This window comes from Oncorhynchus mykiss, chromosome 6, assembly GCF_013265735.2.
Source record: "Oncorhynchus mykiss isolate Arlee chromosome 6, USDA_OmykA_1.1, whole genome shotgun sequence".
Classification (NCBI taxonomy): domain Eukaryota; kingdom Metazoa; phylum Chordata; class Actinopteri; order Salmoniformes; family Salmonidae; genus Oncorhynchus; species Oncorhynchus mykiss.
Window position 1 is genome coordinate 32817549 of NC_048570.1, and position 12792 is coordinate 32830340.

General features: G+C 41.7%; 1 protein-coding gene across 1 annotated transcript in view; it reads left to right on the top strand.

Moving 5' to 3' along the window:
• LOC110525789 (phosphatidylinositol 4-phosphate 5-kinase type-1 beta) overlaps positions 1-12792 on the top strand; it is a 111236-nt gene that overhangs the window by 44966 nt on the left and 53478 nt on the right. The window contains exons 2-4 of the mRNA XM_036979937.1: positions 6611-6707; positions 7500-7568; positions 9609-9739. Of these exons, the coding sequence (XP_036835832.1) occupies positions 7500-7568; positions 9609-9739 (200 nt within the window). The 5' untranslated portion in view covers positions 6611-6707. The remainder of the gene's footprint in view (positions 1-6610; positions 6708-7499; positions 7569-9608; positions 9740-12792) is intronic.

The window sequence follows — 12792 nt, forward strand, 5'->3', positions numbered from 1 at the left end:
TCGACCTAATCAGTCTAGGATTGTCTTCTTACTTAGTCCTTAAACCTTCTGCTGTAGTTAAGAGGTATCGAATATGTTTGAAGTGTTTTTAGGTATCTTCCCGAGAGATAGTGTTGTCTAAAGGGATATCTTATAAAGCCCGTATAAATATACTGGAGGTCATTTAATCTCTCCTTTAATTGTACCAGGGCGGTTCCAGCAATATTTGAGTCTCTTTTGAATTTCTAGTAGATGTGTCCTAGCCAAGGCAGCAATTGCTACAATTAAGTATCTTAATACCGTAGATCCCTGGGGCTAAGCTCCCTCTTCATGTAGCCCACTCACTGTGTCTGTGCCAGGAATCATCTGGGCTTGTTTAACATCCCTCAGTCGGGGTTGAAAGTTTTTATTTTATTTATTTTACCTTTATTTAACCAGGCAAGTCAGTTAAGAACAAATTCTTATTTTCAATGACGGCCTGGGAACACTGGGTTAACTGCCTGTTCAGGGGCAGAACGACAGATTTGTACCTTGTCAGCTCGGGGGTTTGAACTCGCAACCTTCCGGTTACTAGTCCAACGCTCTAACCACTAGGCTACCCTACGGCAGCCTGGCAGTCTTCAGCTCTCTGCATTGCTGACACACTATTGATTAGCCATCGCGTCTTCTATCGGCTGCAGTAATCCAAGAGTGTCAGGGGACTGAGGATAAACACAGCCAGCTTTGCTCTGTAGTATCCCTCCATGGAGATGATGTGGAGATATGAGATGCACTGTTTCAAGGTTTTATAGTGGTAGTTTAAATTAAAAGGAGAAGGGTCTCTGGGCTGAGCCTGGTAGCGAGTCTGTCACGTTCGTTGTCCTGTCAAACATGTGTTGTTTTGCTTCATGACTTTATGATTGGAGATTACTGCTCGTCTTCCAGGCTCTGCTGTTCAACAACAGGTTCTGCCGTTATTATGCAAACATTTGGACCATTTTCGACTAATGAGCTTTGATGCAAAAGCCAAGAGCACATCATTGAGAGCAGCTCAGCTTTCAGATTTAATCCCAGTGGATGACGTGTGAGTGGATCTCTCTGCTTCCTTCTGTCAGTATTAATAGTATTAGTTTCTGTGTTAGGAGGGTCAGGTATCACAGTAGCATGGGATTATGGTGGGATTATTATTATCACCGATATTCTTTCCTGTCTCACAGTAAACCCCTAGGGATGTGTGTGTGCGTGAGAACAGAGGGATATAGTGGAGGGGAGAAAGGGAATAGAGTGAAGCTGATGGGGGGGGAAAATAAACTCCTGGGGTTATGGAGACCGTGAGAGCACAGCCACACCTCACTGTGTCAAACTTCCAGTGTGTGAGACCTGGCGGACATATCCAGACATATCTCCGTCAGTATGTCACTGTGTGTGAAGCCATACAGTTATGTAAAAGTATTTTGCTGAGAAGTCCTCACGGTCTCTGCAGACAAATGTGTGCGCACTTACATTTGAGTATTGTCCCATGTATCTGAGGTGTGAAGTGATGTGAATGAAATGGAGTTTGAGTCGGAGTGAAAGGATGTCTTCACGCCTCATTACAGAGGATCTACGCTGCTGTGCAGACTGAGTGCCTCAGTTTACGTCTCGTCCCACACCACTACTCACAGAGCAGAACCTATTTAGATCTCATTGATGATTGTAGCTAGTCTCCTAAACTGTGCTTTATTGGCTTCCTCTCCCTGCCTTTTATCTCTTCTCTTTTTTAATCTGTCTGTCTCTCACAAAACGTATACACACACACACACACACACACACACACACACACACACACACACACACACACACACACATTACGCAGCAGTGCTGTTCCATTTGATTCTGATTGATTGGTGTTGGCCCCTTTACATTAAAGTACTGAGCCTGTACTTCATTATTGATCCAGCTCCTTTTACCCATTTGATTCTAATCCAAACCACAGCAGTCCTTCCTCCAAAGCAGAAAAATACGTATTTAAATATACTGAAATTATACTTGAATATATATATATAAGTATATATACTGTAAGTACTGTATGTCCTTCATTTTAAATATCCTAAAGTCTATTTATTATCTAAATTGGAACCATTTTAAATACATTTAATGCATTTTAAAATGTTTTATTAACATTTAAATGTATTAAATACATTTCAAATTATCTAAATTGGGACACTTTTTTGGGACTTAAGATATGCTAGAAAAGTACATCTCGTATTTGAAGTATACAGTATAATATGAATTTGTATTTTATTTAAGTGTACTTGTAAAATATCAAAATAAAATAAAAGTTCTCTGCTTGGGCTATTCCACCTGCTACGTTATCTTATGTAGCTCAGGAATAGTGTCAGTGCCTCGCCTCAGGAAGTACACATTTATTTAGTCCACAGCATTTCCCCAACATTATGGCAACGTTCTTATCAAGTTCCTATAACCACATTGCAGTGTCCTTGAGAGAGAGAGAGATTGTTCTTTTAGCTTGCTGCTCTGAGATCAAACATCACACAATTTACATCAAATCAGAGCCATGTACTCAATATCTGGCTGTGCGTTAATGGTGTTAGTGAGTTTCAACAGCTGCTGTTGCACCAGACGATGAGATGACGCTTCTATTTGAAAGTGGGCTATCCATCCACCTTTCTTTGTTTAGCTGGGAACAACAGCTCTGCAGCTGTGGGCCTCTCGTGGATTGTTTTGGAAAAGGTCTGATGGAGGGAGCGCTGGCTAGGCACGCCACGGGTCAGATAGCCTCAGAGAGGGGGAGGGCGGGATAGAGGGAGAGAAGGGAGGGATGGGGGATTAGAGGGTGTGATTGAGGGAGAGAGATAGGGATAGGGGGATAGAGGGAGAGAGAAAGGGGGATAGAGATAGAGATTTAGGGGGGGGGGGTAGAGAGAGTAGGAGTCAGGGAGAGTAGGAGTGAGGCACCAGCACAGCAGTGCCAACAGTCCAGGTCCCCTACACAATGACACACGAAGCCAGACTGACCGACCGACCGACTGGCTAATTAACATTCCTCATGTTCAACAGACAGACAGACAGACCCAGCACCAGAAAACATTTTGTTGTTGTTGTTAGTATAATTATTACCAAGGTGTAGGGTGCCCCGAAGGGACTTTTCTAATCAACTGTATGCAATAATTTCCTCTGTGTTGTCGTAGGAATTCAGTCTTCTCTGTGTTGAATTCTCCAACCCCCACTGTCTCACCTCTGACAAGCAGAGGTTACATCCTGGAAGTCTGACATCTGATTGGAGGTTAACTTTACAGTAATACTATGGGTGAACAACTCAGCTTTTGAACAACTCTGATGCTTATGAAGGGGTCTTTAGATGAATTGTTCTTCCTTATTTGTTTCTCTCTTTCTCTCTTTGAACATGCTTAGAAAAATGCCTTGTAATGCTTTGTAACTTAAGCTTTATGCCTTGTATAATGTGAATCGTTCATTTGACAAAGTAATTAAGTACACTTATATTTAGAATTCCTTCTCAGACGTTTCCTCATTACCTATGACTGTAACTCAACCATAGTCTCTTGCGTATTGCTAATTATTTTTATGAAGTCAGATGAGCATTTTAATAGGCTAATTGGTCAGTCTTATTACGAGTCGCATGTGATGTGTGTGTATATATAATATAGGTTACTGTATAGACACACATCAAATATTACTGTTCCACAGTATTTGTGTTCTCTTGACGAGCATCCTGGTGAAATGTAGCCTGGCTGACGCGACCCACATGACTACACAGCGAGAGATGGTGTTAGCCAGATTAGGTGAAATGACCTTGAGGCTGTGAATTGTGCTCTTTATACATGTTATGCAATAGCATGACCTCCATGATATATTCATGATAATTGCATTTCCAATTCGCATTTGAATAAACATGTTATGACTCAGTGCTGCCCATGAAGGCCAACAGCCAATGTACACACACACACACACACACACACACACACACACACACACACACACACACACACAGAGAGAGAGAACACACACACACACACACAGAGAGAACACACACATACAGACAGTCTCTCCTGAGGCCAATGTTTATACACACACACACACACACACATACAGACAGTGTCTCCTAACCTGCCCTACAGCACAGACATCAGATCCAAGTCAAATAGTATTTACTCTGTGTGTTGCTGCTGTGTTGTTAGCAACGGCAGAGCTGGTGCACCGATAAGGCTTCAGTTTGAGGATGAAGACAGTGTCTGTCTGTGCTAAATACCCCTCTTAATGTCCGCCTGCTTTGTTTTGTTTGGGTCCAGACACACACAATAACATTTTCAATTAATAATAAAACCAGAATTGACAATCCTCTTCAAGGACAATTTCACGCCAGCCGGAGCTGAAAATATTTTTGGTATCAGATTGTTCTGGAAATTCTCGCATAGAAGCTTCATTGGGAGGAAGGATGTTTGAAATGCTTTTTACATTTGTATCACAAACCATTTTTGACAATCATAATGAACGTGGCAATTTCAGGCCCTTTTTAGACCTGTACATGGCTCCTGTAAGACCCTATGATCTGTGAACACTACATGACACCTTGGTGTCGTTATACTCTTTATAATGGGCTCTAACATATGGAGTACGTCTACATTCTGAAAGACACATTTTCAGTCAAAACTACTGTTTTTGATTTAGCTGATTCTTAGACATATCGTCTGGAACCATATAATCTTCAAACTCATCGCTTTTCCAGAGTGGGCTCTCTGGTACTTTTAATGATATGACCCATTTTATACATAGAAATTAACGTTATAGGTCATTAAATCTCCACCCAGCACAGCCAGAAGAGGATTTGCCACCCCTCAGAGCCTCGTTCCTCTCTAGTTTTCTGCCTTTTAGGGAGTTTTTCCTAGCCACCGTGTATCTACATCTGCATTGCTTGCTGTTTGGGGTTTTAGGCTGTGTTTCTGTATAGCACTTTTGTGACATCGGCTGATGTAAAAAGGGCTTTATGAATACATTTGATTGGTTAACCAATCACAGCCCTCCTTTTGGATTGCAAATTCCAATGACCATTCAATGTGTTGGGAATGTGATATACTTGTAGAGTATATTGTTCCAAACAATACGTCTTAAAGTGAACACAATCAAAAAGGGTCATTTTGAGATATTAATATGACTATTTTTAATATTGAATAAATTAAGGCTGTAATTCAGCTACCAAGCTTAGCACTGTTCTTCAAGTAAATGTGTTTTTGTAAAATGCTCAGTGAAAATTGTTAGAAGAAGTCCCTGTGCAGAGAATTGTATGTTTTGTTTTACTTTGCATTCATTTGTTGTTGTATGGTATACATTTTAAAGTGAAAAATCCTAGTCTCAGCATTTCTCTGTTACTGTGGAATTGCCCTGTCTTGAGGCTGGTAGACTTCCTGACGTGATGTCTACTTGGGAGGGAGAAAGTATGCGACAGGTGACATCATAGTTGTACATTTGACATTTTGGTTCCTCGCTCGTGTGTAGACGCACAAGAACAACACACACACACAGAGAATGCTAATTGGATGAAGGCTCACCAGAGCGAGCCCTGATTGGACACATGCCTGATGAAGTGAGATATGTTTGGACACAGAGCTGATAAGGAGGAGTGCTTATAGGTTGCAGCGGGACACACAGGCAAAGCTTATGTAAGTAATAATGGCGGGTGGACTGAATGGGCTGCGCTCTGAGTAGCAGGTACATTGATATGCTGGAGGTGAGGCCACTGCAGGTTTAGCTGGAGGTTAGCAGACAAAAATAGACACAGAAAGAAAACACTGAAATATATCCAATATCTCACTGTGTAAATGCCCCCACCATCTCTCTCTCTCTTCTCTCTCTCTCTCTTTCTCTCTCTCGCTCTCTTTATTAAACAACTGCACTTAGACTCATTTCACACTCACATACATTCTAGTTAGACACACACACACAAGCTGATGGTGTGGCTGAATGGTGAATAGCTTGGTTGTGTGTGTGTGTGTGTGTGTGTGTGTGTGTGTGTGTGTGTGTGTGTGTGTGTGTGTGTGAGAGCGTTGGCTGAGGTTCCATTAGTCCTCATGCAGTAGTACACTCTGAAGGTCTGCAGTCTCTCTGCTTGACGTGGAGTCATTTATCCAGCGCAGTTACTGCAGCACGCATGGCTGCTCACACACCCATCTACCTCCCCTCTTTCTTCTTCCCCCCACTCCTCACAGGGAGTTTTTGTTTGGCTGTGTGAGGAGGGAGAATTGTGGAGTGACTGACAGCAGGAACACCACTAATGAATGCACAAAAACCCAATTGTCTTGCCTTCTCAGAGAATAGATCATTTGCTGCGGGATGGTTAATCACTTCAGGTTTTGAAATAGATGAAATTGCCTTTAACTGTCGGAAATTAACAAAAAAATATGAAATTAATATTTTGAGGGGCCACCCGCTAAAATTGCTCCAATAATGAAAACACTTTAGCGTATCTGCTGGAATTTCCCAGTTAATTAAAAAATATTTGCCTGCAGACATTTTTCCAAGTTTCTATTCTGACATCAGAGGTACGGCCTAACATTGAAGTAGAGGGCATTCTCCTACTGTTCTTTCACTCTGTAATCATATAATGTAATGGACTCTTTCTTCTCTTCTCTTCCAGAGGCTGTCTGGAGATTGAAACCTCCCCATGACTGCCTGATGACCAAGAGATGTGGTCGTGATCTCTGTTCCACTGGCAGAGCTTTTCACTAAGCAAGGTGACTGATTACACCTTCACGTTTCACTTAGCAGGGTGACTGATTACACCTTCACTTTTCACTTAGCAGGGTGACTGATTTGCACCTTCACTTTTCACTTAGCAGGGTGACTGATTACACCTTCACTTTTCACTTAGCAGGGTGACTGATTACACCTTCACTTTTCACTTAGCAGGGTGACTGATTACACCTTCACTTTTCACTTAGCAGGGTGACTGATTACACCTTCACGTTTCACTTAGCAGGGTGACTGATTACACCTTCACGTTTCACTTAGCAGGGTGACTGATTACACCTTCACGTTTCACTTAGCAGGGTGTGCTCATTATACCTGCTTCACGCGGACACTCCTGTCTACAGGGTCTTATTGATAAGCATCACTGCCAGATACTGCAGATATACTGTGTTCATTTACATCGTCACATTAAGACCTATAGGAGCAATTCAACATGACAATATCTAGTGTATGTAGACAATGTGGCTGTGTATCTGTGTCAGATGATGCAGTGAAAAATGCGTAGCTCACCAATCTGCACAGGTCTATTAGTCAAACTCAAACTGTAGGCCAATGTGGTCGTGTACTCTAGCCTGAGAAAGACGGTAGTGGAAAAACCTCCCTCTTTATGAGCTTTGTGTTCACATTATGAAATAACCCAAAATGAATCTAGTCAGTCAATGTGAATTGACTTTATTCCTGTAACACTGACCTAAAGTAGCACCTGAAGAAACTTTGTTTGTTTCTAAACTTTGACCAGTGAGTTCCTTTATTCTTCTGCTCTGTCCTCTCATCAGATGTCAACGACCACAGAAAATGGAGTGGGAGGGTCTCGAAACACGAGCGGAGAGAAAACATACAAGAAGGTAAAGTTTCATCCCTCCATATACTGCTCTCTCTGGCTGGATTCTACTGGCCTTTTATGACAACCATGAAGGGAGGTTTCTTAATGCTTGTTGAAATGAATGACCATTTATCACTATGAAGCCTGTTGATGTGACCTTTTAAAGTGACCCATTGTCATATGAGCTCCTATCAATGTCCTGCTTCTACACAGTTCGCACATGATGGGAAGCGATCCTCACAGTCCATTCTCTGCTTTACTACATTTTCATTTGGATCAGACGGTGAACATTTCAAAATACTTAAACTTACCTGCTGTTAACTTTTAAATGATTGGAATGAATTATCCAATGAGAGTATAAAGATTTCACAGGCGTCTCACAGTACGGACATTGGAATTTATTGCCCTGGCCACATCTGCAGTCCGGTGTTCGGTGGTGATGGGATTTTTGTGCCACACACAATATAACAGGGCCTAATGCAGTCGATTTGAAACATCTAGGTAATGAATTTGACATTATCAGAACTATTGAAGCCATCGAAGACGGTGTCATGGGCATCAACTGGCTTTCAATTTCATGACGTTAACGTGCTTGTTTCAGAAAATCGGACATTGTTTTCTGATTGCACTGTATGTTCCTGAATGGACTTTTACAAGACATTTTACACTGACCTTTTTACAATACATTTTACACTGACCTTTTTACAAGACATTTTACACTGACCTTTTTACAAGACATTTTACACTGACCTTTTTACAAGACATTTTACACTGACCTTTACAAGACATTTTACACTGACCTTTACAATACATTTTACACTGACCTTTTTACAAAGATTTTACACTGACCTTTTTACAAGACATTTTACACTGACCTTTTTACAATACATTTTACACTGACCTTTTTACAATACATTTTACACTGACCTTTACAAGACATTTTACACTGACCTTTACAATACATTTTACACTGACCTTTTTACAAGACATTTTACACTGACCTTTTTACAAGACATTTTACACTGACCTTTTTACAAGACATTTTACACTGACCTTTTTACAAGACATTTTACACTGACCTTTTTACAAGACATTTTACACTGACCTTTTTACAAGACATTTTACACTGACCTTTTTACAAGACATTTTACACTGACCTTTTTACAAGACATTTTACACTGACCTTTTTACAAGACATTTTACACTGACCTTTTTACAAGACATTTTACACTGACCTTTTTACAAGACATTTTACACTGACCTTTTTACAAGACATTTTACACTGACCTTTACAATACATTTTACACTGACCTTTTTACAATACATTTTACACTGACCTTTTTACAATACATTTTACACTGACCTTTTTACAATACATTTTACACTGACCTTTACAAGACATTTTATACTGACCTTTACAATACATTTTACACTGACCTTTTTACAAGACATTTTACACTGACCTTTTTACAATACATTTTACACTGATCTTTTTACAAGACATTTTACACTGACCTTGACAAGACATTTTACACTGACCTTTGCAAGACATTTTACACTGACCTTTGCAAGACATTTTACACTGACCTTTACAAGACATTTTACACTGACCTTTACAATACATTTTACACTGACCTTTACAATACATTTTACACTGACCTTTACAATACATTTTACACTGACCTTTACAAGACATTTTACACTGACCTTTACAATACATTTTACACTGACCTTTACAATACATTTTACACTGACTTTTACAAGACATGCCTCTCTTCTGGGAATGTGTTACCTTGCTCTTTGGAGTTTACGCCTAGTTCACCTACCTTTTTTTTAAGGTATCTGTAACCACAGATGCGTATCTGTATTCCCAGTCGTGATTGATTAGGGCCTAATAAATTGATTTCAATTCACCGATTTCCTAATATGAACTGTAACTCCGTACAATCCTTGAAATTGTTGCATGTTGCGTTTTATATTTTTGTTTGATGGATTTGTTGCTTGATTGAGTTGTTGATTCGTTAATGTATGTGTTGATTGTTTGGTTGTCCCTGACCCTCAGACCACATCGTCAGCCCTGAAGGGGGCCATCCAGTTGGGCATCGGCTACACAGTGGGCAACCTGACCTCCAAACCTGACAGAGATGTTCTCATGCAGGACTTCTATGTGGTGGAGAGCGTCTTCCTGCCAAGGTGAGGAGCAGGGACATGACGGATGATTATATTATATTATTATATTGATTAGATTGCTGTGAGATGTCACCCCACTCTTCCACCAAGGCACCTGCAAGTTCCTGGACATTTCTGGGGGGAATGGCCCTAGCTCTCACCCTTCGATCCAACAGGTCCCAGACATGCTCAATGGGATTGAGATCCGGACTCATTGCTGGCCATGGCAGAACACTGACATTCCTGTCTTGCAGCAAATCACGCACAGAACGAGCAGTATGGCTGGTGGGATTGTCATGCTGAAGTGTCATGTCAGGATAAGCCTGCAGGAAGGATACCATATGAGGGAGGAGGATATCTTCCCTGTAATGCTTAGCGTTGAGATTGCCTGCAATGACAACAAGCTCAGTCCGATGATGCTGTGACACACCGCCCCAGACCATGACGGACCCTCCACTTCCAAATCTATCACACTCCAGATTACAAGCCTCTGTGTAACACTCATTCCTTCGACGATAAACGCAAATCCAACCATCACACCTGGTAAGACAACCACGACTCATCAGTGAAGAACTCTTTTTGCTAGTCCTGTCTGGTCCAGTGACGGTGGGTTTGTGCCCATAGGCAACATTGTTGCTGGGGCGGCAGGGTAGCCTAGTGGTTAGAGCGTTGGGCTAGTAACCGGAAGGTTGCAAGTTCCGAGCTGACAAGGTACAAATCTGTCGTTCTGCCCCTGAACTCACTGTTCCTAGGACGTCATTGAAAATAAGAATTTGTTCTTAACTGACTTGCCTAGTTAAATAAAGGTAAAATTAAAAAAATGTAATGTCTCGTGAGGACCTGCCTTACAACAGACCTACAAGCCTATTGTGAGCAGTCTGAGCACTGATGGAGGGATTGTGCATTCCTGGTGTAACTCGAGCAGTTGTTGTTGCCATCCTGTGCCTGTGATGTACCGATCATGTGCAGGTGGTTTTACACGTGGTCTGCCACTGCGAGAACGATCAGCTGTCAATTGCTGTCAAAAGCTGTCAACGATCAATTGCCTCCCTGTAGCTCTGTCTTAGGCGTCTCACAGTACGGACATTGGAATTTATTGCCCTGGCCACATCTGCAGTCCTCATGCATCCTTGCAGCATGCCCAGCATGTTCACGCAGTTGAGCAGGGACCCTGGGAATCTTCATTTTGTTGTTTTTCAGAGTCTAAGGCTAAAGATAGTGTCCTCAGTTTTCACAACTGAGACCTTAATTGCCTACTGTCTGTAAGCTGTTCGTGTCTTAACGACCGATCCACAGGTGCATGTTCGTTAATTGTTAATTGTTTATGTTTCATTGAACAAGCAGTGTTTAAACCCTTTACAATGAAGATCTGTGAAGTTATTTGGATTTTTACGAATTATCTTTGAAAGACAGGGTCCTGAAAAAGGGGTGTTTCTTTTTTTGCTGAGTTTAGTACAGCACAGTATAAAATATTATACAACTGGTAGGTCTAATCCTGAATGCTGATTGGTTAAAACTGCATTCCAGCGAGTGTCTATTCACGTTACCACTGGCTAAATCTAAGACGTTAAAATGCTTATTTACTCTGTTGCATCTGACTGCACAATCCACCGTTTCATCAGCACAGCCAGGCAATTTATAAACTTGATCTCCACTATAAAAAGCATCTGGATATTTTCTCACATTTCTTTTAGACTAACATTTAGTTTTCAACAGCAGAGATTTGTATAAACCTTGCTCTGTCTCTGACATTTGCAACATTGTTTCAATATTCATATTCGATCTCCAGCTTTAGCATAGTAATGAACGCGTTGAAATCATGAATCAGCATCATTTTTATGGATATATACAGTCGTGGCCAAAAGTTTTGAGAATGACACAAATATTAATTTTCTGCCTCTGTTTGAATGATGAAAATTTGCATGTACTCCAGAATGTTATGAAGAGTGATCAGATGAATTGCAATTAATTGCAAAGTCCCTCTTTGCCATGCAAATGAACTGAATCCCCAAAAAACATTTCCACTGCATTTCAGCCCTGCCACAAAAGGACCAGCTGACATCATGTCAGGGGTTCTCTCGTTAACACAGGTGGGAGTGTTGACGAGGACAAGGCTGGAGATCACTCGGTCATGCTGATTGAGTTCGAATTACAGACTGGAAGCTTCAAAAGGAGGGTGGTGCTTGGAATCATTGTTCTTCCTCTGTCAACCATGGTTATCTGCAAGGAAACACGTGCCGTCATCATTGCTTTGCACAAAAAGGGCTTCACAGGCAAGGATATTGCTGCCAGTAAGATTGCACCTAAATCAACCATTTATCGGATCATCAAGAACTTCAAGGAGAGCGTTTCAATTGTTGTGGAGAATGCTTCTGGGCGCCCAAGAAAGTCCAGCAAGCGCCAGGACCGTCTCCTGAAGTTGATTCAACTGCGGGATCGGGGCACCACCAGTACAGAGCTTGCTCAGGAATGGCAGCAGGCAGGTGTGAGTCCATCTACATGCACAGTGAGGCGAAGACTTTTGGAGGATGGCCTGGTGTCAAGAAGGGCAGCAAAGAAGCCACTTCTCTCCAGGAAAAACATCAGAGACAGACTGATATTCTGCAAAAAGTACAGGGATTGGACTGCTGAGAACTGGGGTAAGGTCATTTTCTCGGATGAATCCCCTTTCCAATTGTTTGGAGCATCCGGAAATAAGCTTGTCTGGAGAAGATGAGGTGAGCGCTACCATCAGTCCTGTGTCATGCCAACAGTAAAGCATCCTGAGGCCATTCATGTGTGGGGTTGCTTCTCGGCCAAGAGAGTGGGCTCACTCACAATTTTGCCTAAGAACACAGCCATGAATGAAGAATGGTACCAACACATCCTCCAAGAGCAACTTCTCCCAACCATACAGGAACAGTTTGGTGACGAACAATGCCTTTTCCAGCATGATGGAGCACCTTGCCGTAAGGAAAAAGTGATCACTAAGTGGCTCGGGGAAAAAAACATTGATATTTTGGGTCCATGGCCAGGAAACTCCCCAGACCTTAATCCCATTGACAACTTGTGGTCAATCCTCAAGAGGCGGGTGGACA